The sequence below is a fragment of the Phacochoerus africanus genome, chromosome 2, assembly GCF_016906955.1.
Source record: "Phacochoerus africanus isolate WHEZ1 chromosome 2, ROS_Pafr_v1, whole genome shotgun sequence".
NCBI lineage: Eukaryota > Metazoa > Chordata > Mammalia > Artiodactyla > Suidae > Phacochoerus > Phacochoerus africanus.
In genome coordinates this window covers 66,276,631-66,304,375 of record NC_062545.1, presented here as the reverse complement: position 1 = coordinate 66,304,375, position 27,745 = coordinate 66,276,631, and the positions used below count along the sequence as shown (strand labels likewise).

General features: G+C 44.8%; 1 protein-coding gene across 2 annotated transcripts in view; it reads left to right on the top strand.

Annotated features, from left to right (window-relative positions):
* The first annotated feature begins 3,632 nt into the window (after positions 1-3,632).
* FAXC (failed axon connections homolog, metaxin like GST domain containing) overlaps positions 3,633-27,745 on the top strand; it is a 77,570-nt gene continuing 53,457 nt past the window's right edge. Inside the window, exons 1-4 of one of the 2 annotated variants that reach the window (XM_047761418.1) lie at positions 3,633-3,896; positions 4,372-4,493; positions 10,182-10,317; positions 21,635-21,831. In XM_047761418.1, the coding sequence (XP_047617374.1) occupies positions 4,387-4,493; positions 10,182-10,317; positions 21,635-21,831 (440 nt within the window). In that variant the 5' untranslated portion in view covers positions 3,633-3,896; positions 4,372-4,386. Of the gene's footprint in view, positions 3,897-4,128; positions 4,494-10,181; positions 10,318-21,634; positions 21,832-27,745 lie in introns of those variants that run through there. The other variant, XM_047761407.1, reaches the window with a different exon arrangement.

The window sequence follows — 27,745 nt, the reverse complement described above, 5'->3', positions numbered from 1 at the left end:
TGCAGACCCAGGCAGTCTGACTGCTGAGCCCAGGCTCTTCACCTCTTTGATACTTATGCCTGGTGTCTTTGCCATCATGTGATCATTAGAGTAGTAGAATCCACACACAACTGGATTGACATTACTTATCTGAATTGTCTGTGTGCATTGACATATGAAAGCATTTAAAGCAAACAACTTCACAATGTCTAGAGTCTGGGTAATTTGCCTCCATTCTCTGAAGAGTTTCTTTACCTTTCTATGACTACACCAACTACATGGTACTAATTGCAACTTAATAAAATGCTTTAAAGACCCTGAATAGAATTATGGCCTCACTTTCTTTTTTATTTATTTATTTATTTATTTATTTTTGTCTTTTTTTTTGCCATTTCTTTGGGCCGCTCCCGCGGCATATGGAGGTTCCCAGGCTAGGGGTCAAATTGGAGCTGTAGCCACCGGCCTACGCCAGAGCCACAGCAACGCGGGATCCGAGCCGCGTCTGCAACCTACACCACAGCTCACGGCAACGCCGGATCGTTAACCCACTGAGCAAGGGCAGGGACTGAACCCGCAACCTCATGGTTCCTAGTTGGATTCGTTAACCACTGCGCCACGATGGGAACTCCTCACTTTCTATATTATAGTTAGAGGTTTTACTATTGTATTAATGATAAACTGAAGAAAAGTGTTGAATTAAAATATTACACAGAGAGTTCCTGTTGTGGCTCCGTGGGTTTAGAACCCAACAAGTATCCATGCAATTTCAACTACATCTCTGATTCGACCCCTAGCCTGGGAACTTCCATATGCAGCAGGTTATGAAAAAGCAATTAAAAACTTTCATATGCAGCAGGCCTAAAAAACAATTAAAAAAAATACTACACAGCAAAAGCATCTCAGTCAAGAAGAAGAGTTAAAAAAAAATTTATGTGATTTGAAACATCTTTTTGATAAGTGCTAGGGACACTCACGAGGGCTTCTATGCTGCTGCTGACCTGGAATACACAACACTGAAAGGCATCGAGTAAAGATTTAGAGAGACTGCTTAGTAACCAGGCACAAGGGTAAGTCATGCTTACTGGAAATATTTTTTTTAAACCCGGATTGGCAAGGTCCCTGCAATTTCCATAAAACATACTTGCATCATTACAGGCTTACAGACATTAGGTACAAAAATCTAAGAGTCCTAAGAAATCAATGGAGAAATAAAGATGGAAACAAAACCAAATGGAAGTGTTAGTATAGCCAACAAGTAATTGCTTTCATTAACTTACAATGTGACTCTATTAACAGGGAAATCCTTACTTGACTGTTACTAATGGGATGCAAATGACATGCAAGCTTTGTCTGTGTTAAAAAAAAAACCCTGACACTGATGAGTTGCATGAAAATCAAGCAAAAGAATTTACTGTGAGATCAATAAACCTCTTGTATCCCAGCAAGAAAAGGAGGCAGCACATATATATGAGCCACTGTCTAGGAGCTAAAAAGGCACCAGTTGGACTCAAAGAAAAGAAGTATGTTCTCAAGATGATGTGAGCAGAGCTGAGACTATGGGGGTGGAGAGTTACGAGGTAAATATGCACATAAGGTGCTTCCACTTTTTAAATCCTTTCCTGTTGACACAGGCACAACTGACCCCACCATGCACTGTCTTGAGACACCCTCTTCCCTTTCCTGCTGTGGCCCCACACCTGTCCAGCTTCCCTCCTGTCCTCTCTTTCCTCCTTGGGGTTTCCTGGACGGGCCTCTCCTCCTCTGGCCATCCTCTAACTGCTGTTCTCAGGGCTCTGTCCTTGGTCCCTCTCTCCTCTCACTCAGCATGCACCCTTACATTCTCATGTCTACTACCCTTCCCTTTAATGACCTCCACTCATCTCAATCCCAGGCCCAAATCTCTCTCTCTCTTTGTTTTGCTTTTTAGGGATGCACCTGCTGGCATATGGAAGTTCCCAGGCTAGGGGTCAAATTGGAGCTAAAGCTGCCAGCCTACACCACAGCTCACGGCAATGCCGGATACTTAACCCACTGAGCAAGGCCAGGGATCGAACCCGCATCCTCACGGATACTAGTTGGGTTCGTTACCACTGAGCTCCAATGGGAACTCCTAAGATAATGTATTTAGCTTCTCTTACCGGATTTTATTTGACCTACACCTGCTTCTTAAAGACATTCACTCAGGGTACCTCTGAAAATTAAAACTATACTTGAACCAAAGGCCAGAGAATGTTCAATGATTATCTGATAATCCCAGGGACACAGCAGTGGGCACTGGTCTCCATGGGTAGGTGGGGTATTTTTGCCTACAGGAGAAGTTGTGAGAGTGAAATGCACTCTCTAGGATCAGAATATTAAACTTCCTCTGGTTTCTAGCTTGTTTTCTGGGCGTAGAGTTTGTCGGTGTTGATTCTCCCTTTTGCCTTCCATATTCGTCCACTCAAGGTAATAATTAATTTATGCCCATCCTCACTGCTGGGTCTAGACAGGCAAATAATTCGGTACCTAATATCAGATGGATATTCCTTAAGTATTGGCTCAACATTTAATGAGAGAAAAGGCTGGGTGCTGTCTGGGAAAGACAGAACAAAGGAGAATCCCTGGAGCCAGTGCTCTTTATCCCCTCTCTGCCAGAGTATCCCTGTTCTGATCCCAAACCTGCCCACTCTGCTTCCTACGCAGCCTCCTGGTCTCTCTCCCCAGAAGGCGGTGGGGTGACCACCTCTGTTTCTCTGGGAGGTCCTTGGATTCCATTCCTTGCAACATGCTCATGGAAGGTTAACTTCCAACTCCACACACTGCTTCTTCCTGAGAGGTCCGGCAAACATCTACAGTGGTGCTTGGGCCCCTCATATGCTAGTGCTTGAGCACCAGCCTGGCTAGCCCCTCCCCTTATCTCATGGGGACTGGCAACCCGCCTGTATTTTATCAACTATATGACCACACACTGCTGTTGTAAGGGGCTGGTGCAGTAGGAGAAGGGAGTCCACTTTACTCCAACCTCGGTTCCCTCACGCAAAACCCCGGAGCGTTCCCATAACCATCCTCTCACTTCAAGAATGATAAACACCCTACTTGAATTCTTTTCAGCTCCTTCAAACAATTTTAAACTATCCATGTTCGTACTAAAATTTGTGCGTACATCATATATTTCTATGAAGCACTGTCCTATTCCTTGTACATATGAACTTTAGAAAAATGAAGTTAAAGGGAAAAAATTGTTACACACCACACACACACACACACACACACACACACACACACACACACACACACACAACGTTTGATAGTTTGCACCGAAAAGGAAAGGAAAAATATCACCCCATAGCCAAGAGTTCGCTGGTGATAATTTCCTAGGGGAAAGACTTGGACTTGGGCTGGATCTGTCAGAGGGGAAATCTCTTTAGAGAACATTTTTGTGGTTCTTTATCAAATCAGACATCTCTCCTTGAGCACATGGCCAAGACCTAGGTAACTGTGTAATGTAAGAGGAGTGTTTTTATAAGTTTTGCAAGGACAGGGCTTTCCTGGTGGCCAGAGCTGTGCAATTCGCGACCTAACCCGGGCCCTGGCCCCCAGCCCCCAGCCTCCAGCCCCCGCGGGGCGGTGTTTCTGCCGGAGCTCCGCGCGGCCCCAGGTGAGTCCTGCGCGCGCCCTGCTCTCGCGTCTGCGGGAGGGGCTGGAGCGGAGGCGGAGGACCCGCCGCGGGTTGGGGGGACGCAGATCCGGGCCGAACTGCAGCTTCCTCCTGGAGGAGCTGCATTTCCAGCCACCTCCGCAGCCCTGCCCTCGCGCGCCGAGCCGTTCCGGCGGTGCCGCTGGAGGCGCGGAGCCCGCCCGGCGCGCCCAGCCCTGCAGCTCCGGCCGGGGCGGAGGCCTCCGGACCGCGGAGATGCGGGGCGGGGGCAGGGCGCGGGGTAGGTGACTTTATCCCGCCTCTGGTTCCCTGCCCCGGGGAGCAATGACATCACGCGGCCTTCTCCAGGCTCCGACACAAAGAGCGGCGCGGAGAGGCCGCTGCGGGGGGAGCCGGCGGCCGCCGCTGCCTCCCAGGGCGCCGGGGCCCCGCCGGCCAGGCCCGCCGCCCGCGGCCCGCGCCCTCCCGCCTCCTCCGCCGCCGCCTCGGTCGCCGCCGCCCGCGCCGCCCGCGCCCCCAGAGCGCCGCTGAGCCAGCGCCCGGCCGTGCCGGCCCTTTCCCATGCGGGCGGCGCGGGCCCTGGGAGGGGCGCCCGCAGCCAGCCGCGCAGCATGCACTGGGGGGTTGGCTTTGCCTCGTCCAGGCCGTGCGTGGTGGATCTGAGCTGGAACCAGAGCGTCTCCTTCTTCAGCTGGTGGGCCGGGTCCGAGGAGCCCTTCACCTTTTATGGGGACATCATCGCTTTCCCTTTGCAGGATTACGGTGGGATCATGGCAGGGCTGGGCTCCGATCCCTGGTGGAAGAAAACCCTTTACTTGACCGGGGGAGCTTTGCTGGCCGCAGCTGCGTATCTGCTCCACGAACTCCTGGTCATTAGGTGAGCCGGAGAGAGGGCCCCGCGAAGGGGCGCAGAGAGGGGCACCTGGCCAGGGCAGGGCAGGCGTGGGGATTGGGGGGGGGACACCCATGCCAGCCCCTCGGTCGCGCCGCCCAAACGCCCGAGTCCTGTCCTTACCTGTCGCCAGAGGCAGTTCGTGGTCACCTGGCCGTGAGGGGCAGCTTGGAGTTAACAGGAGAATTAAACTGGTACTGGGAGGGAGAAAAACACTTGTCTCCCAATCATTCGGTGCTAAAAGCAAAAATTCTCTGGGTTGTTATGGAGCATAGCATAATAGTCTATTATGAAGATCCTAAGTGCAGTGTGTTTGCAACAATAGACTTAGGCCCGGCAGAAATACTAAGTTCCATTTTTTTATGACATGCCCTATTTGTTTATAGATGATAATGCTGGAAAATTAACCACTAACCTTATCTTTCGCTTAAAGGTTAGTTCTCCCCAAGTGTCAACATCATCAAAAAGCTGAAATTGCAAAAGCTCCAGAGACCTCTGGGTCCCTGTTAGTGGTGTACAATTTTGATGCAACCTTAACCCAGTTATCCGCTGATCTGGTATTTAAAGCTAAGCACCTTCTTCAGGTTTACATGCCATTGTTGTGTGAACGGTGGGAGGAGAGCCGAGGACAGGATTAGCACATGGGCGTGCACGGGAGTTGCCCAGTGCCGTAAACACTTGCCTCTGCTGCCTGCCGCAGAATGTTTACAGGATGGACATGGAAATACCAGAAAATGGAGGCCCCTGCTGTTGGTACATCCAGCCAGACAGGAGATCTTTCTTTGAGTAGAATAGTATAATAGGCTGCTGCCACCAATGGTTTGGCTAATTTATGGTTAAAATTTCCATGAGTTTGAGGCCTCTGTCCCTGGGAGATGACCAAGAAAGAGCAGTTTTCAATAGCTCACAGTGTCCCTCTTGGCCAATATTTTCTAAAGAGTGCAAAAATGTGTCTCCACTGCCTTTTTTCAGTGGGGGAATCCTACACAATAGGTTTATAAACAAAGACAGGTATGGGTGACCTTTAACAGGCCTGTAGGGATTCCAGGAGGACACTGTGACAGCTGAACAGGTATTTTAAATATTTCTAGTCTCTGAGAGGGCAGAAATCATTTAGGTCGGGGGCTGTGTCTTGGTTTTCATACTATATGGCCATAATTGACAAGAATGATTTTAAGCTTATCATTGAATTCTCTCAGCATAGTGTCTTGAATCTAGTTCAACCAAATAAAGATTAAGTGAATTATTTCTCTAGATTTTTAAAAATATATTTGCTAGTTTTAGAACTCTATTTCAAGTTAGGTTTCAAGCTATATGAAAAGATGAAAACATTTGTGCAGTGATTGAAATGGTAACCCATTTGTTTCACGATTATATACCCAGCCTTTTGAGGATCCCAAACCATGTGGCTTCTCACCAGTCCTCCACGTTGTGGAGAGAGTGAGAGAAGTGACAGCTTCACAGGATTGAGTGTAAACCTTGCTGAAATGACCTTGCAGAAATAGGGAGGGGGGACTCAGAGCTCACCCTGGCAGCAGGCCACACCCTGCTAGGTGTGATCTCTGCTCTCAGGAGAGCCTTCTGCCCACTTGGATACTTACTTGAAAAAGTGTTTTTAATCCTTGGTTTATTCACTTTTGTTTCTTGACACGTGTTTAAATTAAGTTGGTAAACCCTGTCCTAATGCAAATAATACACTAATGGCTGCCTATTTTTGAGCCCTTAGTGGGGGGGGGCTCTGTTTAGAAGTGATTTACCTCTGTGATTGCATTTATCCCTCGCAACTGTCATTGGATGCTTGACCACCATTGCTTAAATTTCGGCTGGGGGAGGTTAATCAATTTGCCCAAGACCACACGGTAAGAGTAGTAGGATCCAGATTCAAATCTGAGAATGTGTGTCTGTGGAGGACGAGCTTTTCAACCCTTATGTCCTAACAAGTACCAATTCTGGAGTAAGTTATGATGGCACAGGGAAAGAGGAACGTGGAGTACTGGGGCATTGCTCAGGGAGTTGAGCGGGGACCTGAGTTTTTGTTTTTATTTTTTGGCCTCCCTGAGGCATATGGAGTTCCTGGGCCAGGGATCAGATTCTAGCCAAAGTGGCAATGCCACATCACTAGCTCACTGTGCTGGGCTGGCAATTGAACTTGTGTCCCAGCACTCCCAAGATGCTTCCGATTTTGTTGCATCACATTGGGAACCCTGGGACATGAGTTTTTGAAAACCTCTAGGGCCACCGAGGGATCCTGGAAACAGACTAAGGGCAGTGGGGCTGAGATTTGCTGGTTACATGATGGAGACCTTCACTTGACATGAAATATAAGTTTCAATTTTCTGTGTAGTTTAGGCAAAACACAAAACCATCTGAAATATGTGGAATGGAAAATCCACTTTGAAGTGGCTACACTGGCAGGGTTCACCCGCAGTGATAGTCTTCGCTGCCATATGTGGATTTCCTGCTGCATAGATTTAACCTCAATCTATAGGTACATCTCTAGAGTGGACAGTAAAGTTGACATGTGAGAATTATATAGGAAGTTTAATGAATGAGTGTAATCAACGTAGGTATTTTGGATTTTATCTATATATTTTTTTCCCACGACAATAGTTTTAAAGAAATATAGTCCCAACACTCTACTTTATTCTCCTCTAGTGGAGAGAGTCTTGCAGCTCTCTTAAATTCAGTCCAGAGTTTGAAAATGTGTTGTTTGTAAATTGAAAGACCCAGGAATGGCTTGTCACCCATAGCATGTTTGTCCTTCGGGCATATGGGCTCAGCCTGCCCTGGCAAACTTAGCTAGGAAATCTGTCTCTGTAAACTATCAGCTCACCAGCCATGTACAAGGCAAGGTCATTCATGATACCCATCACCACGGGAGGAAGGACTTATCTTACCGCTACAGGTGTTCTCTTATACGATCCTCATTATAAGGACACTTTATAAAATATAGCTGTCCAGGGAACAGATTACCTGCTGCTCTGATCCTAAATTAGTCAGAGAGCTTCCTGACAGATGGAGGAAGGGCTCTGGAGCCAGATTGGGTTCAGATTCACTCTGCCTTTCAGCAACCTTGTAAGTTTCGACCTGAAAGTAGGCTTGGCTACTCAGTTTTTCTCATCTGTGAAATGGGGATAATAATCATAAATTTCTTTTTCGAGTTGATTGCATGAGTTAACACACCTGAGATGCTTAGCACAAAGTGTGACATTATAGTGAATATTCAATAAAAGTTGACCATCATAAGCTGTTATAGACTTTGATCAGAAAGTTTCAGGCTTGAGGGGTCTGAGTCAAACTGGCTGCTTTAATAAAATTAACTGAGGAGGAATTGCCCATTTTGGTGTAGGTGACGTGCTTAAGAGCTTGGGAGCTGGGATTATTAACAACTTGATCTTAAATTGATATTCCTTGGGCAGTTATTTTACCTCTCTGAGCTTCAGTTTCCTTGTCTACTGTGAAATATTAAAGTATGGTATAATATACTAAATATTAAAGTATGGTATAACATACTAAATTTAAACTATACTAATATCCACCCTGTAGTGTTACTGTCAGAATGAAAAAATTTAACATGCATGATGTATACGAAGTCATTGGTGTATGCTGGTCGCATCCATTCTTACTATGACATGGCCCAAGTTAATTATGAGAATTAGATTGTTCTGGCCAGTGGAGCAGGGATTTTTACTTTATCTCCTCTTCTTTCAGTTCTTAAATTTTTGCCTAGCTACTTTACACAAAATTACCAGTCTTACTTGAGTTACTTGACTGGACAAAATCAGTTAATTGTTAGATCTATAGTTTGCACTTTCTAGGAACATTGTCTAAATGGCTTTTAAATTTAATTTTTTGTTTATTTATATATATATATATATTAAAAAAATTTTTTTTTGTCTTTTGTCCTTTTAGGGCTGCACCTGTGGCATATGGAGGTTCCCAGGCTAGGGGTCAAATCGGAGCTGCAGCTGCCGGCCACAGCACAACGACACCAGATCCAAGCTGTGTCTGCAACTTACACCACAGCTCATGGCAAGGCCGGATCCTTAACCCACTGAGCAAGGCCAGGGATCGAACCCAAATCCTCATGGGTTCTAAGTCAGGTTCTTAACCCACTGAGCTATGATGAGAACTCCTGGCTTTTTAATTTTAATGTTTGATCTAAATGAAACAGTTCATATAAATGAAAACCTTCATTTTATAGCAAGTATTATTAAAAGCCAGCAAATATTTTTATTCTTTTGATCATTCTTTTTTTTTTTAATGGCACTCATGGCATATGGAAGATACTGGCCCAAGGGTTGAATCTGAGTGGCAGCTTTGACCTATGCTGCAGTTATGGCAATACCAGATACGTTAACCCACTGCACCGGGCTGTGGATTGAGCCCACATGTCCACAGCAACCCTAGCCATTGCAGATGGATTCTTAACTCACTGTGCCACAGCGAGAACTCCTTGACCAGTATTTATGAAGTGAGTTCTTAAGTGGAAAGGGCATGCCGGTGATAAACTTCTACAAAAGAGTTTGTTTTACTGAACAGAGATTCTGCAGGAAGTAGACATCCATGTGACGATGATATGAAGAGCTTGCCCTTGCTTGCTTGGGTAGAAGGATACATGGGATTAAACTAGATATTATCTTATTTAGTTCTCATGATAATCAAGGCAGAATTGGTACTGTCCTCACTTTCCCAATGAGAGAGGAGAGGTCTAGGGGTGATGTGGCCAGTAGGAAGCAGGGCTTGCCCTTGACCCCAAGTGTCCAGATATGGAATCCAGCATTCACTCTACCGCATGGTGACTATTGAGAAACTATAGCAGGGAAGTCCACCCCACCCCAAAAAGTAGCCAGAGGAAAAGACGGATGTGTGGCTGAGCAGAAGAAAGGGAAAAGGCTGGACTACTAGGATATATGCTATGAAAGTAGAGAGGAGGAACGAGCACCCAGAAGCCAGGTTCCTTGGCACACAGGTGACAGGCCAGGTCAGGGCACGGAGAGTTTGGAAGAGGGACCAGAATATTGTCTCAAATTCCCTGCAGACTTGAGTTGTGGCTGAGCCAATCTGCAATGTTATTCCAAGATCCTGTGGATGAATAGATGGTTTCAGTGGACAGTCTAATGGTCAAGAACATAGGCCCTGACTACTAGGTGTAGTCCAAGTCCTGCCATTTCCTAGTAATGGGACTTTGGGCAAGTTTATCCGCTGTGCCTCAGTTTACCTACCTCATAAGGTTCTTGTGAAGATTAAATGAGATAATAGCTGTGAAGCCCTCAGAACCATGCCTGACACACAGTAACCACAGAATATCTTTTTTATCCATCCATCCTGTCCCTGGCATGTAGACTTGGCCCGCTGGAGAAGAGATGGGCCTATAGCAGGAAGTACACTTCCTGCCCAGAGGCAGATGCCAGAGAGATTCTCTTGGAGCCTTACAGTCATGGGAACATCAGGGTTTGTAAGGTTCTCTTGTGTTCTGACCAGGCTTTTCCTCCCTGAATGCTCCTGGGTAAGGTTAGCCCCTGTGGCAAACAGATCTGTTTGCTCACTGAGAAGCCGCAGCCCAGCTGGGACCTCTGGGGAACTAAGGGAACTGAATGTCTAACACGTGTATTGTTATTATTATTATTATTATTATTATTATTATTATTATTTCTGTTTTGGTTTTAACAGGAAACAGCAGGAGATTGACTCCAAAGATGCTATTATTTTGCATCAGTTTGCAAGACCTAACAATGGTGTCCCCAGTTTATCTCCGTTCTGCTTGAAAATGGAAACTTATTTAAGGATGGCTGACTTACCCTATCAGGTACTTTTTTTTTTTTTTTTTGCTTTTTAGCAGCTTTTGTGAGAATATGTTTTATCCTTGTGGCAGCAATGTTGGCTCACGGGGGCTAGGTACTTAATCTCACACACTGGGAGGGGCTCACTCCTGGTGCTAGAGGGGGTGGCTATGAGAGCAGCGGTGCCCAGTCCTTAGCAGATACTTAGGAGACTTGGTTCCAGGGTCTTTTGATTTTTTTTTTTTGTCTTTTTGCTATTTCTTAGGCTGCTCCCGCGGCATATGGAGATTCCCAGGCTAGGGGTCGAATCAGAGCCTTAGCCACCAGCCTACGCCAGAGCCACAGCAACGTGGGATCCGAGCTGCGTCTGCAACCTACACCACATCTCACGGCAACGTCGGATCGTTAACCCAATGAGCAAGGGCAGGGACCGAACCCACAACCTCATGGTTCCTAGTCGGATTTGTTAACCACTGTGCCATAATGGGAACTCCTCTTTTGATTTTGACATCCAATTTAGTGGGTGATCAGAAGGATTCAGGGCCATGTGGTTTTTTTCTTGATGTGGAGTATCCTTTGGTTCATAGTTTGGATAGGCCTTGTGGGCAGCTGTAAATAAAGGTGAGTTCCTTTAGGTTCTTTCCTTTAGGTTTCTGTTTATTGGAAGCATTATATTTATGGCTCATGAATCCTGGGGGGAGAACTCCCAACAGGTCACCAGGAAGATGTTTGTAAATTTTGTGAGAGTTTTTTCTTAGTGCTTTGTGTTCTGTTTGACTTACAGGGAAGTACTTGCTCATTTCAGCCTTTGAGAGAGAACAGAAAAATGCATTTAAAATACACATTTTGGAGTTCCCGTCATGGCTCAGTGGTTAACAAATCCAACTAGGAACCATAAGGTTGCAGGTTTGATCCCTGGCCTTGCTCAGTGGGTTAAGGATCTGACGTTGCCATGAGCTGTGGTGTAGGTCCCAGACTCGGCTGGATCTAGAGTTGCTGTGGCTGTGGTGTAGGTTGGCAGCTACAGCTCCGATTAGACTCCTAGCCTGGGAACCTCCACATGCCACAGGAGCAGCCCTAGAAAAGGCAAGAGTAAGGCTTGAGCTGTGTCTTACAAATTTGACAGGTTGGTTTTCATTGTCATCTAATTCTATTTTGTAAAAATTCCCTCATGCTTTTTTTTTTTTTAACCTAAGTTCTAGTCATAGGCAGTAAAAAAAAAAAATCTTTGATTTTTGTTACTTTTTTTTTTTTAAATTTTATGGTCAAAGCAAGTAGTCTTTTTTTTTTTTTTCTTTTTTTGGTCTTTTTGCTATTTCTTTGGGCCACTTCCGCGGCATATGGAGGTTCCCAGGCTAGGGGTTGAATCGGAGCTGTAGCCACCGGCCTACGCCAGAGCCACAGCAACGCGGGATCCGAGCCGCGTCTGCAACCTACACCACAGCTCACGGCAATGCCGGATCCTTAACCCACTGAGCAGGGGCGGAGACCGAACCCGCAACCTCATGGTTCCTAGTCGGATTCGTTAACCACTGCGCCACGATGGGAACTCCTTTTTTTTTTTTTTTTTCAAGTAGTCTTTTTGATGTTAATTCCTTGGAATCTACTGACACGTCAGCCTGCTGTGTGGCTACTTATTATAAATGTTGAAAATCAATACCTATTTTCTGTTTTGGAGTAGAGCTCTCTCGGTGTCTACTCGTTTGAGCATGTTTAGTGTATAATTTGGACCTGTTATATCTCTGCTTATTATTTTGTCTGCATCTCCAAGCAGTTTCTGAAAGCAGTGGGTGAAAATATTCAAGTGTATTTGTTGATGTCTCTTATCATTCTGTCAGTTCTTGCTTTATGTTAGAGTATGTATATATTCAGTGTTATATTCTTAGGTCTGTATAATATGAAAGATCATGTTTCTTACTGTTTTATTTCTTTTTCTGGTATATAACACTCCTCTCTGTCCCTTATGATATTTTAAAATCTTGAATTATATATTATCAGATAGTCAGATTGATTCTCTAGCTTCCTTTTGATTCATATTTGCTTGAGATATCTTTCTCCACCCTCTTTCTCTCTCTCTCTCTTTTTTTTGCCTCTTGTAGGCAATGTCTTACTTAGAGCCAATCTGAGAGTCCTTAATTGCTGAGATTAATTCATTTTCACTTATGATTATTATTTTATTAGGACCTATTTCTTTTTTTTTGTCTTTTTTTGCTATTTCTTTGGGCCACTCCCGCGGCATATGGAGGTTCCCAGGCTAGGGGTCGAATCGGAGCTGTAGCCACTGGCCTACGCCAGAGCCACAGCAACGCGAGATCTGAGCCACGTCTGCAACCTACACCACAGCTCACGGCAACGCCAGATCCTTAACCCACTGAGCAAGGGCAGGGACCAAACCCGCAACCTCATGGTTCCTAGTCGGATTCGTTAACCACTGCGCCACGCCGGGAACTCCCCCTTGATGAATATTTTCAGAGTGAGCCTTTATGTGGCCAACCTTCAGTGGCTTGGGATGCCTGAGAGCATCTCTATTACACCACTGTGCCCAAAGTGCTTTTCCTTCAGTTCTTTAAAAATATTATTCCATTGTCTTTTTTACATCAGTGTTGTTATTGAAAAATCTGATGTTAATCTTATTTCTTTTTTCTTTCTCTCTGGGAGCTTGTAGGATTTGCATTTATGCAGCATATAGAAGTTCCCAGGCTAGGGGTCAAATCAGAGCTGCAGCTGCCAACCTATGCTATAGCCACAGCAGTACAAGATCCGAGTCTCATCTGTGACTTACACCACAGCTCACAGCAATGCCAAATACTTAACCCACTAAACGAGGCCAGGAATCAAACCTGCATCCTCATAGTTACTAGTTGGGTTCATTACTGCTAAACCACAGTGGAAACTAATAATCTGAGTATTCTTAAATATAATCATACTGTGATTTATATTTGGTGTGAGTCTTTATGTATCTTCTTTGAGCCTTTATAAATTCTTTTAATTTGAAGTCTTTAAGCTCTTTCTTTTTTCTTTTTTTTAGGGCCGCACTTGCAGCATATAGGAGTTCCTGGGCCAGGGGTCTAAGTGGGGCTGCAGCCACCAGCATATACCACAGCCACAGCAATGCCAGATCTGAGCTGCACTGGTCATCTGTGCCACAGCCTGCGGTAATGCCAGATCCCTAACCCACTGCATACTTATAGATACCAGTTGGGCTCTTAATCCACTGAGCCACAATGGGAACTCCTCAGCTCGTTTTAATTCTGAGCAGTTGTCAATTTTCTTCAAAGATTTCTTTTTCTTTTTTGTTTGTGTCCCCTTCTTCTTTCCTGTTCTTGATTATCTGGATCCTGGGATTTCTGCGTATCTGAACCTGCGCCTCCATTTTGTTTTTCTTCTTCCTTTAGGATGATTCGTTTCTCTGAGCTTCTCTTGATCCCTCCGTTCTCTTCATATAGCCGTCATACTATTTATCTCATCCATGAAGTACAACTTGTATTTTTCTTCTTAATATTTCCCTTTGGTTTGTATTACAATCTCTTCCTTTATTCCTTGAAAGATATTTCTCATGCTAATTAACTTTTTTTTTTTTGTTTATCCTAATCATTCTGCCTCCTTTTGTATATATCCAGTCTGTTGCCCTTCTCTTACAGTAATTGTACCCTGCAGGGGTCTTGTTATTTTGGTTTGAGGTCTCCTTTTACCAGGGATGTCAGCTTCCCTGCCCAGGAATTTGTACTGGGTGAGAGCTGAAGCTTAGGCCACAGGACATATGCCTCCAAAGGAACTTAAAAGAAGTAAGGAGATGTTCCCTAGATCTCCCCATATCTGGTGGCTCTCACTGGTCACTTTAAGTTCTCACATAGTAGCAGCTTGGGAGGAGCTGGTCTTCTTTACAAGAAACAGAGCAGCTGGAGGTTGGAGGGGCTTTCTGATAACCCATTACACTTCCAGCCCCTGCCTCCTCAAGGCCAAATCTTACTGGGCCGGTTTCTTTACAGAAGAGGGCATGGGAGCAGCAATGTTCTCCCTCAGGCAGTTTGTGGACAGATGACTGACATGCTCAGCTTGGTAAATGGTCCTCTGGGAGTATGGCACTGAACTTGGGCCTCGTGTTGGGGATCTGGGAAGGCATGGGGTGTTTGGGGGACAGAAAGAGGGTCTTTATGACTGAGAACTGGAATGCAAGGGGTGAGTCTGGAGACAGAAGCAGGGAGAAGATTATTCAGGACTTTCCAAGCCAGCATTGGAGGAGAAAATAGCAAAAGACCAGACGAGGCTTAAATCATCGAAATGCATTGGATCAAATTGGAAAGATCCTTGTGCAGCTGGGCGTTGGCAGTCAGCTTTTGAAGCTGTGTATCACTGAGGGACTCACAGTGAAGGAAGACACAGCTCCCCAGGGGCTGCTTCTGTTCTGTCATTACTCCTTCCCCAGACCCCATGTTTAGTCATGACAATCAGGGACAGTTAGGGGCTGCCTGGCTGTGCTGCTCTTTCCTTTCTTGCTTGCTTCAAGTCATCAAGCCCTGATTCCATCCCCCTCTCCCCCCAGCCCTGTCTCTACCAGCAGCCCAACCACCTTTCTTCACATTTCAGATTTTAGTTATTGTAACTGGAGCAGTTGGACGCACACCTCGCTATGAAGCCTGAAGAGGCCTTTGAGAAGGGGACTGCTCTTACGCTTCCAAATTTATTATTTCTTTTTTATTTTTGACTGTAGCATACAGTGGCTTGATATGGGATCTCAGTTCCCAGGCCAGGGACTGAACCCAGGCAGCAACAGTGAAAGCACTGAGTCCTAACCACTAGACCACTGGGGAACTCCCCCAAATAATTATTTCTTGTTAAGTTTATTCTTTTAAAAAAGGAATGATATAGGAGTGTTTTTTCCTTCTGTGAGGTCTCTATGGAAAATATGAAGGGGCTGTTCAGTAGGGAGGCCATGGACACTTAGGCAAAAGAAGATGGTTCTAAGGTTTAGAAAGGGATGCTCTGTGCTTGCAGGGGCACAGGGGGAGGGGCAGGTTGCCTCCAGACCCAGGTGCTGTCAGCAAGGTTTATCCTGATGCAGGCGGGGCCTGGGGCCTTAATTGCTTGGAGGATCAGTAAAGAGCTGTTTTGTCATAGACCTGGGGAGCTCTACACTCTGCCCTTTCTCTGCCCTGTGCCTTTTAAAAAAAGATTAAAATGCCATGTTCCTAAGAGCATGACTTTGTAGTTGAAGCTCTTTTATTTTTTAACTGAAATGAGACTGGAATAAATATTTGATGACCATTAGTAGGAACTCACAAGGGTTTTCTTAAAAAGCCTGATGTACTGGTTACAGTTATTATCTTTTTAAAATCAGGATATAAATATTGGTAGGTTAATTTAAAAAACTTTTCATTTAGTAATAATTATAGATTCGTGGGAAGCTTGCAAACGGAATGTGCAAGGAGGTCCTGCCAATATGGCTGATTTTTTTTTTTTTAAACAAAAATAGCTTTATCTTTTTTTTTTTCTGATTATATATAGATGACCTATGGTCCTTATAAGAATTTCAAACGCAAAAAAGTGGAAGTGGAAAATGAAAATTGCCTGACCTCTCACTAGCTGGAATGATCATCACTAATATTCCTGACCATCTTTCCATACTTGTCTTTAGACATACATGAAGATACCTACATCATTTGCCATAGCTGGTTATAGTAGAAGTGTGTATTTAACACAGTCATTCTTTTCATGTTTTATTTTTATTATTATTTTTTGTGTGTGTTTTTAGGGCCATACCCGTGGTATATGGAAGTTCCCAGGCTAGGGGTCTAATCGGATCTGTAGCTGCTGCCCTATGACACAGCCATAGCAATGCAGGATCCAAGCCTCGTCTGCTACCTGCACCACAGCTCACAGCAACCCGGATCCTTAACCCTCTGAGCAAGGCTGGGGATCAAACCCGCATCCTCATGGATACTAGCCAGGTTCATTACGGCTGAGCCACAAGGGGAACTCCACAGAAAAGAAGGAAAATGGCTCCTTTGGGATGCTCTGCTATGGCTCTTAGCCCCAACTTCTGATGTTCTCTTTATTTGCCGATTTTGTCTGAACACTCCCACCCCCATGATCTTTTGGTTTTGGGATTTTCTAAGCTACACACAAGTAAAAAGAATAGTACAGTGACCATCCATATGCCCTAATCTAGATTCACCAACTGTGAACATGTTGCCTTCCTTTATTTTTTTCTCTCTTTTAAAAAGTTTTGTTGAAGTATAGTTAATTTACAGGGCTGTGATAATTTCTGCTGTATATTTCTCTGTATATATACATTTATGAACAATTTTTTTTTGGCTGCCCTTGAAACATACATCAGCTCCCAGTCCAGGGATGGAACCTGGGCCACAATGCCAGATCCTTAATCGCTAGGCCACCAGGGAATTCCCTATGAACAGTTTTTTTTTTTAATAAAACATTTGAATACAAGCTGTAGGGATCATAACACTTTACTCCTCAGTACTTCAGTATGCATCTCCTAAAAAGGAAGCACATTCTTCTACAAAACCACAATGCATAGTTGTCCAGGGAAGTACTCAGGTTTTTCCTTCCTGGGTAGGAGAAACCCAGTTCTTCCCTGGGGTGTGTTACTCCGCCTGAGTCTCCTTGCTACTCACACAAAAGGCTTCATTTCTGACACATCTGGTGAAACGTGTGGAGGCTTTTCCCCACACCAAGCATTTCTCTTTAACACCAGCTGGAGGTCCCAGCATTTAATTCACTTCTGACACCCTCTGCAGAGAGATAGCGTCAGATCCCGTGGGCTAAGGGCTTAGTCCCACAAGACTGCTCTCCCCTCTTCCCACTTCAGAGGCCAGTTGCAAGCCCACCTGTCCTTCTGACCACCTGGCTCTAGATCGGAGGTTCTAATGATCCCTCCTCAGTTTTGATTAATTTGCTGGGACAGCTCACAGAACTCAGGGAAACACTTACTTCTATTTACTAATTTATTATGGGCTATGGTAAATGATACAGATGAACAGCCAGATGGAGTTTCAGAGGGCAAGGTCTGGGAGGGTCCTGAGCACAGGAGCCTCTGTCCCTGTAGAGTCGGGGTGTGTCACCCCCCCAGGGTGGATGTGCTCACCAACCTGGGAGCTCTCCAGACCCTGCACTTTGGGGACTTTATGAAGGTTTCCTCATGTGGGCATGGTCAGTTAATAACCCCATGTCCAATCTCATTCTCTGCTCTGGAGGGTGAGGGGTGGGGTTGAAAATTCTAAGCTGCTAATTGTGGCTTGTCTTCCTGGTGACCAGCTCACCCAGGGCCCCACCCAGAGTCCTCAATAGAACAGAAGCTGTTCCTAGTACTCTTACCACCCAGGAACTTATGAGGGTTTTAGAAGCTCTGTGCTGGGAGCCAGGGGAGGAGATTAATATTTGTATTTCTTTCTTTCTTTTCTTTTCTCTCTCTCTCTCTCTCTCTTTTTTTTTTGGTTTTTAGGGCTGTGCCCATGGCATATGGAGGTTCCCAGGCTAGGGGTGGAATTACAGCCAGAGCCTGGGGGATCCAAGTTGTGTCTGCGACCTACACCACAGCTCACGGCCATGCCTGATCCCTGACCCACGGAGTGAAGCCAGGGATTGAACCTGCATCCTCATGGATAGCAGTTGGATTCATTTCTGCTGCACCACAATGGGAACTCACTAATATTTGTATTTCTTATTCATAATAATGGATGCACAAAATTTTTTTTCAACATGTTATAATGTACAAAAATAGCTCAAACTACCTCAAATTTACCCAGTGGGAAACTTTTCAAGATGGTCTCCAGAGATGCAGTGAATGTAATGGATATAAATTTAGCTGAAAAGCTGGGGGCACCGTGGCCCGTGTGCAAGTCAGACTTCTAAGACTCTTGGATTTCTTTTTATATAGATGAACGAACTGAGGCCCAGGGAAGATTAAGGGAGACTCAGGGAGGTCCAAGCTCACACTGTGACTAAATGATGGAGCCATATTTTAAAACCCAAAGCCTATGGCTTTTTTGGCTGTACTAATAATGTAATGTAGGTGTAGATATGTTAATTTCAGCTAGGATAGACTTGCAGGCAGGAACATCAGTTTGGAAAAGATGAAAAGGATTTACTGCTTCATCTTTCTCCTCAAAATTACTTGCAGGAAGTACCCCCATTGAGCCAGTTAGAGTCCAAGTGCCCAAATAAAAATAGACCAGGAGTTCTTTAATACTTTTAAGGAAGTTCCAACCTCAAATGCTATCACATGTGGAATCTAAAAAAAAGGACACAGTGAACTTTGCCGAACAGTGACTGACTCACAGACTTTGAAAAACTTACGGTTTCCAAAAGAGACAGGGTGGGGGTGGGTAGGGGGATGCACTGAGGGTTTGGGATGGAAATGCTATAAAATTTTGTTGTGATGATTGTTGTACAACTATAAATGTAATAAAATTCTTTGAGAAAAAAATAAAAAATCTGTGTAAGGAAGTTAAGGAAAATTAAGTAATATTTAAAATGTATAGAAGTTCCTATCATGGCGCAGTGGAAACAAATCCGACTAGGAACCATAAGGTTGCGGGTTCGATCCCTGGCCTCCCTCAGTGGGTTAAGGATCTGGCATTGCTGTGAGCTGTGGTGTAGGTCGCAGATGCTGCTTGAATCTGGCATTGCTGTGGCTGTGGCATAGGCTGGCAGCTACAGCTCGATTAGACCCCTAGCCTGGGAACTTCCATATGCCACGGGTGTGGCCCTAAAAAGACAAAAAGACTATATATATATATATATGTATATATATATATATGAAAGTAATATAACCTCATTCAGAAAGATTGAAATTCTTGGAAAAAGATCACCTGCATATCATACATAGTCTTGCCAATGACTTGGACATTTTTGTGTTTCTTTTTAAAAATATTTTTTCAATTTATCTAATTTTTAGATATAATCACAGTGTAAAATAATGTCTCCTGCTTTTTATCTAGTAAGCAAAATAAAGGTTTTGATGATGAAAGCCCATAAGAGCTTTCATTTCCATAAGTTGATCACTTATTTTTACTATTCTGATTAAAAAAATGTTCTAGATAAAAATGTACCAAGTACTCAGGAAAGGGATGGTCTGGAGGAAAGGCAGATGTATAAATAGTAATTCTCTCTCTCTCTTTTTGGCTGCACCTGTGGCATGTGCAAGTTCCTGGGCTTGGGATGGAACCTGAGCCACAGCAGTGGCAATGCTGAATCCTTAACCGCAAGGCCACCAGGGAACTCCTAAACAGTAATTCTATAAGGAGGGGAATATCCACTGTACACTGGAAGTGTGGAAGAAAGGCAGATAATGGTTGTACCTGAAAGAAATGGTTCAACAAGGTGAATTTTGAACTTAATTATTTAGGATGGAGAAGTCTTTGCAGAAGATGGGGAAAAGGATTCCTGTACAAGGTTAAGAGTGTACAAAGTCAGAAATATGGCAAGACTCTGACTTTGTTGGGTGTGGGCAGCTGGAATCCAGGAGAGCAGAGGAACTGGTGGCTGGAAGGCTGGGCACGTGGGCGGCTAGATGGTATAGGCTTAGCCCGCCATGTGAAAGCGTTAGATTAGACCCTTTAAACTGTTGTGTAATTTTGAGCAGCAGAGGTCTTCCATCTTATTTGCTTTGCAAACAGTTCCCTCTGATGTCCGTGTGCAGGATAGAATCCATCTGTGAGTGACAAGAGTCTAGAAGGGGACATGGCAGGATATGGGTGGTATCAAGAGCAAGCTGAAACAGATGCTATGTTATATGATAAATTTACATCTTTAGTGTATACCTTACAAAAATGTCAGCTATACTAGCAACTTTTTTTCTTTTTTCTTTTTAGGGCCACACCTGTGGCCTATGGAAGTTCCTAGGCCAGGGGTTGAATTGGAGCTGTAGCTGCCAGCTTATGCCACAGCCATAGCAACACTATATCTGAACCTGATCTGTGAACTACACCACAGCTCAGGGCAATTCCAGATCTCTCTCTCTCTCTCTCTTTTTTTTTTTTGTCTTTTTGCCATTTCTAGGGCCGCTCCCGCGGCTTATGGAGGTTCCCAGGCTAGATGTCCAATCGGAGCTGTAGCCACCAGCCTACACCAGAGCCATAGCAACGCGGGATCCGAGCCGTGTCTGCAACCTACACTACAGCTCACGGCAACGCCGGATCCTTAACCCACTGAGCAAGGCCAGGGATCGAACCCGCAACTTCATGGTTCCTAGTCGGATTCTTTAACCACTGTGCCACGACGGGAACTCCCAATGCCAGATCCTTAACCCACTGAGGGGCCAGGGATTGAACCACATCCTCATGGATGCTAGTTGGGCCCTTTACCACTGAGCCACAATGGGAACTCCCAAATAGAAATTTTTAAGACTTGACATTTCTCAACATCAAGGGTAATGTCTTAGGTTCCCATGTATTGTTGTGTAGGTTGTTCACTGCACAACAGTGCGTGCCCAAGGAGTAGGGGCAAATTCTGGACCCACTTCTAGCTGCCAAGCAGTGAACCCTGGCATGGACTATATCCACTCCAAATTACACAAAAACAGTATGGCTAGCAGTGGCCACAATAACTCCCTTTTCCAGCCTTAGGGCCAGAATGCATTTCTTTAGAAATAGCAATGAGATATCAAGACACCAAGAGACCGAGACCAGTTAAAGTCCCCATTATTCTCTTCCAAAGTCATTGCATGTGTCAGTAGTTCATTCCTTTCTATTGCTGAGCAGTATTCCATGGTAAGGCTATACTGGAATTTGTTTTTTCATTTACCTCTTGATGGGCATTTCAGGCTTCCCCCCCACTGTTTTTGACAATTGCAAATAAAGCATCTGTGAACATTTTGTGTACAAGTCTTTGCATGGACATGTATTTTCTTTTCTCTGGGGTAAATACCTAGGAGCGAAATGGCTACATTTGGTGGCACATGTGTGCTTAACCTTTTATGAAACTGTCACGTGGTTTCAGAGTTGTCGTGCCGTTTTACATTCCCAGGAGCAATGTTTGAGGGTCCAGTTTCTTCCACAGGAACCAACACTATTAGCTGACAGTATCTGACTTGTGTAAAGTTTGAGGAAGAATTTGTAATGATCTGATCAATTTAGGCTGTGTAGATGACCCAAAAATGAATTTGGATTTAAAAGTCAGCTTTGGGGTCAATACAATCCAGTTTTTTTTTTTTTTTTTCCCAAGAGTAACCGTTTATTCCCTTAACAGTTTACATGCTGAGTTCATTCACTTGAATAGCGCGGTCACTATCAAATATACCTTTGGAATGCTTGTTTTTGTTAATCATACAGTGAAATTTAAATAAAATATTGCTTTTCTCTTTTTAAAATTTACTTTGCTTAGAACTATTTTGGTGGAAAACTCTCTGCTCAAGGAAAAATGCCTTGGATTGAATATAATCATGAAAAAGTTTCTGGGACAGAATTCATAATTGACTTTCTGGAAGAGAAGCTTGGAGTGAATTTAAACAAAAACCTTGGTCCTCATGAAAGAGCCATCTCCAGGGCAGTGACTAAGATGGTGGAGGAGCATTTCTACTGGTGAGTGTCCCCTGGGTGTCTGGACGGGTGTCCAGGGCCTGTCCCTCTCATTGGAATAAGCCAAGTTCTCTTTCATTTTTCAGACACTCCCTTTACCTTTTCCAAAGTGTTCTACGCTCTGACTGACTTAGGGGTCAAAGTTATGACGATTAAGTTTCCAGGTATCTAGAGAAAGGTTGGCAGTTTCAGTTGAGGCCCAACTAGTATATTTTAGGCTCTGCGAGGTATATGTGTCTGTGGAAACTACTTAACTCTGCTTATTTAGTGCAAAAGCAGCCATAGATGATACACACATGACTAAACATGACTGTTTCAATAAAGCAGCAAAAACGCTGAAATTTTAATTTCATTTAGTACAAAATATTATTCTTTTCATTTTTTTTCCCTCAGCCATTTACAAATATGAAAACTACATAGCCCATGGGCTAGAGATGGATGACCCCCGATCTGGGTCACTGAAGTGAGGGAGAGATTTCAGTAAACTGGGCTTTTTACCAGCACAAACTGCTGAATTAAAGTAATATTACATCAGGCGCCCAGAGGAGGGAACAGAAGACAAAGTCAGGACAGATGTCTCAGGTGAAATAAATTATGCAAGCTTTGGCCGAGTACTGTCAGTTTTCCTTGGATGACGACTTTCTCTGTGGTCCAGAGAGGTAAAACATACTACTGTTTTCTGAGTGTTTGCACCCGCAGTGGTCGACTGCTAGCCTGTGCTTTGCTCTGATTGGCTAACGCTTAGCCTGTCCTTTGCCCTGATTGGCTGATTCCTAGCCTGTATTTCCTGACACGGAAGAATCCCACACACTGTGTGAATGAGGCGCCCCAGTTCCGCACGTGTCGTGCTGGCTGTGACATCCTGTGGGTTAGGTGGACTTGGTTCCTCTGGCTTTACAAACTCATTCAAAGGTGGCTTTGTTTTCTTTTTCTTTCATCCATCTTCTGGAGTTTTAGCACCTTTCTATACACTCCAATAGATCAGAGACGCTTTCTCCCTGATTTCTTCAAACTTTATCTTGTTCCAAATATTTAATTAAGAATTGCTGAGGCCACTTTTTTTGGGGGGGGGGTAGGGGGCATTAACTGTTACCTCTGGGTCATTGCTCATCCAGTAGCTTTTTTCTCTTCCACCAAGAGATAAACTAGTGTGGGGCTGATTGCAGAAGGTTCTTCCTCTGTCACCTTCCTGTTTCATCCATTCAGCTATTTTTCTAAGTGGAAAACTTGTCTCTCGGATTTTGTGACCTATTTGTCCCTTTTCTCTTGTTACTTTCACTTCTTGCCCACTTTAGTCCAGGGCTGACCTGAAGTGCTACGGAGGTGAAGGTGGTGGGAGGAAGGAGGGAACCTGGCAGAGAGTAGAGACAGGGATGTCGATCGGTGTGTGAGTGGTCACTGACTCCCTGTGCCTGGAATGACCTGGGTCTATTCCTCAGTAATACCTTTGGAGAACTGCTGGCCCTCCCATCTCAAAGAGAGCAGGGATTGCAGTGTGGACCAAAATGCATGACTGCACGTGACATGTTTAAACTCAGGGAAGGGTCCTTGGGGACAGTCATCTCACCTGCTTACAAGGTTCCAGTCCTGGCTTTGCAGCGATCAAGGGAAATGCAGACCAGCACGACTCCCCCTCCCTCCCCACCCCCCAACTCCAGCCCTCTGTGCCTTCTCTGGCTGAGGCACTCCTCCCTCAAAGTGCTGCCTCTTTTGATAGATGGGCCCATTAATGTGGCTTTGTCAGCTTCCCGAATAGCCAGAAGCCTTACATTTTAGTTGATATTTTTACTCTAACTCTTTGATTTCTGTAGTGACTTATAGAATTTATATTCTGGTTAGAAAGACTTTGGTTCACCAAGATTCTCAAGTACCACCTGTCACTGCTTCTTGTTCTGGGTGTGAGTGATGTTTTATATGTGTTTACTTCCTGGTAGAAATTCATCTTCTGCTCTTTGCTCCCCTTTTCTTCTTAATGAGAGGGTGCCTACTAATATGTGATGGGGGCAGGGTGTGGTGGGGAGCAGTGGGAGGAAGAGTTGGGAGGTGGTACCCCGGGGGGGGGGGGAAATCTTAATTTTTTTTTTTTTTATCTTTTCTAGGGCTGCACCTGCAGCATATGGAGGTTTTCAGGCTAGGGGTCTAATGGGAGCTGTAGCTACCGACCTACGCCAGAGCCACAGCAACGTGGGATCCGAGCTGCATCTGCGACCTACACCACAGCTCATGGCAACGCCAGATCCTTAACCCACTGAGCGAGGCCAGGGATCAAACCCGAAACCTCATGATTCCTAGTTGGATTCATTAACCCCTGAGCCATGATGGGAACTCCTGGATTCTTAATTTTGCGGACCACAGTTAATGCCAAGGTGCTTGGGAAGTTGCTTAGGTCATATGTAGATTCTTCTCTATTATTTAAAAAAAAAAAACAACTTTTTTGGGTTAGCTACTCTTTCTCATTTGTGTCTTCTCAAGGGTTAATTTGAGAAAAAAACAGTGAAAGTGGGTGGTCAGGTCTTGATTGAAATACAAACATCTAGTAAATTCTCAGAAAAGATTTCTGAATTCCTCCAATTTCCTTTGGCCTCTTCCTTTCTCTGTTTCATATGGTTTTAAAAGCGTTAGCCAATTTCTTGCCCTGGGGAAATCCTGAACAGACTTTTCTGGGAGTTCTAAATCTCAGTGGATAAAAGATCCCCCTCTCTCCTCTCCCCTCCCTTCCTCTCTCCTTGGTCCCCGAAACCCTTAAGAAAATGTGTAACTGTGGAAACCAAGGGCCAGCATAGGGAACTGGCCAAAATATGTAGGAAAATATTACAGGCATGAGCTTTCCGTGAGAACTTGTTAAATTCTGACCATCAATGAGCTCTAAGGTTGTGTTTATACTTGTAAAAGTAGAAGAGTTGGAATTACTTGTTTGACTCAGTTGACTCAATTATCTAGAGTGTTCAGGTATGATTATTTTGGTCTGAAACTTTAACTTCAGGTATGATTTTCTGTAAAACAAAGACAGTGGAAAGCTGTCATTATATAACATCACCTAATTCTGAAGTTCTGATTTAGGTCTGTTCAAGTAAGTACACTCAGCTATAAAGTGGTTTTGCTTGCACTTGAAATCCATACAATTATGTCCCACTTGCATTATAAAGCTATTATTGAAGATGAAGGAGACAGGTTTCTAATCCCCTTTGTTCCATAGAATGCTCAAGTTAGGTCTAATGCTGGTCTCCTCTAAAGTGAAGAGACAGGGTCAAATTACTGGAAAGAAAGCAAGTTTTGGGAAGACACTGTAGTTTCTTCTGTGTGGCATACTGCCCCCTTGTGGACACTAATGAAAGTCTTAAGTCTCTTCAGCCCTCTAGGGAAGTGGGCGGGACACTGCTGTCAAACTAGTCCTAACAGTTTCACCCAAAATGTAGGCATTAGAATAGGGAATTCAAATTAGCTTTCAGCTTGTCCATAATATTTAAATTTTTAATTTGGCTTTTGGTAAATGGGAGAGATGGGAAGCTTTAATAAAATGACTTACGCAAGATCTTCTGTTAAAGGATCTGGTTACAACTTGATTGGTGTGGTCCTCTCTCCTTTCTTTTTTCCCCGCCCCCTAGTTTTAGATGTAGTGATGGCTTCTGTTTGGAGAGACTAATGCCGGTGAAACATGGTGAAATTACAGAAGCATATTATATGCTCTCACACCTCTAAGAGCACAAACAACAGATGGTGGGGTTGTAGCATGATATGGAGAAAGGGTTCTCTTGGTTGAGAAGGCCACGCGCTAAGAGTCATTCTGGAGTTCCTGCTGTGGCCCAACAGGATCAGCGGCCTCTTGGGAGCACTAGGACACAGGTTTGATCCCCACCCAGCATAGTGGGTTAAGGATCCGTTGTTGCCACAGCTGCAGCTTAGGTCCCAACTACCGCTTGGATCTGATCCCTGGCCTGGGAACACCATATGCTGCGGGGCAGCAGAAAAAGGAAAACAAACAAAAAACCCCCAGTAGTTCACCATAGTTTGCAGTTTCTCACATATGTACTAATATTTCTTTCTGCTAGGGACCAGGCAGGCCTCATGTTAGGTTATAACAAGAGATATCTTCATTAAAACATCAGCTTTGTGGCACAGTAGAAATGAATCCAATTAGTATCCATGAGGATGCCGTTTCGATCCCTGGCCTCGCTCAGTGGGTTGGGGAACTGGCGTTGCCATGAGCTGTGGTGTAGTTTGCAGATGCAACTCGGATTCCGAGTTGCTGTGGCTGTGGTGTAGGCTGGCAGCTACAGCTTCGATTTGACCCCTAGCCTGGGAACCTCCTTGTGCTGCAAGTGCAGCCTTAAAAGAAAAAAAAAATTCAGCAAATCAGTTTTTCTTTCCTGGTTTTCTAATCTCCTTTAAAAATGTTTGAGCAGCAGTGGGTTAAGGATCCGGCGTTGCCGTGAGCTGTGGTGTAGGTCGCAGACTAGGCTTGGATCTGGCATTGCTGTGGCTCTGGTGTAGGCTGGCAGGAACAGCTCTGATTAGACCTCTAGCGTGGGAACCTCCATATGCTGCAGGTGCGGCCCTAGAAAAAAAAGACAAAAAACAAAACAAAAAAATGTTTCAGCAGGGTTTACTCTTCTGTTCTAAGATAATCAATATTGGAAAAAAAAAAAAAAACTCTTTGGCCTCATTTTGCAGGAGAGATCAGGTACCTCAGTTGTGATAAAGAAAATGAGTATCAACTTCCTAAAAGAGGCTCTCAGAATGATAAATTATTTTAATTGCTCAGCCTGGTCTTGTTTCCAGATTGGCCCTCCCTGTCCTCTCCAGTTAATAATTCATGACTCCTTGTGCGGAGAGCTCTCCCCAGGGAGAGTAAAGAGGCAGATCCCAGAAAAGAACAGTGGCAGCCCCTTCTCATTTCTCCAAATGTGTCTCTCTTTCCATTTTGCTGTATAAATATTATCAGCCTTTAGACTCACTACTTGGCTGTAGCTGGCTTGGAATGTAAAGGCTCTTCATTCAACCAATAATTCATTCTATCAGCAAACGTAGTGACTGAAGGACTACCAGGGGCCTGGCACCATGCGGGGTGGGGCGGGGAAGCAAGGTGGTGAGATGCCCTCTCTGTCCTTAGGTGGCTCCCGGAGAGGGAGGCGTCCAGCCTGCACAGTGGCCAGAACTGGGGGAGAGTTTCAAGAACAGAGGATAGGCAGCCAGCACCTGCTGGAGCCATGCGGGGAAGGCTTGCTGGAGGAGATTTTGTCAAAACAGAATCTAGGACCAGTCAGAGGGGCAGGTGGAGGGGCTGGGCGGTGGGGGAGATTGGGATGTCCAGGAGAAGGGAGCAGCGTCTGCAAAATTTAGAGGCAAGAGAGGCGCTTGGGGAGACTCGCATATGGTGGGTGTGAGGGAGGCAATGTGGACTTTGGGGTCAGACTGTGAGAAGGATGAGGGACTGGCCTGCCAAGCTGAGCAGCCCTGCGGAGTTAATGAATGGCTTCTCAGAGAAGCTGCGTGATACCATTAGATTTGTGTCTTAGGAAGCTTTTTGTGGGTGCCTTGGGGAAAGTGGACTGACTTCTGGAGGGGACATCAGGGGACCTTCTAGGAAGTCACTGTCCTCAGGGTGGAGAAGTGATAAAGGCTGAACTACAGTATTGAGTTGGAGGAAAGGGCAAAGCCACAGGGTGACTGGCCATCAAGAGTGATGGATGGGGCCAGTGAAGAATACGTCCTGTGATTCTCTCTGGCTTGTGTAAAGAGTAGCAGATTGGAAAGGAAGGAAAGTGATGAATCCAAGTTTGGAAATGTTGGCTTGTAGTTCATGTGGATCTGTGGATCTCAGGACAGAGGTCTTATGGCTGGATGTGGAGTTGGGAGTCCTCAGTATGAAATCATGAATGTGAAAACTAGATCACCGCATGAGTGAAGCATAAGAAGG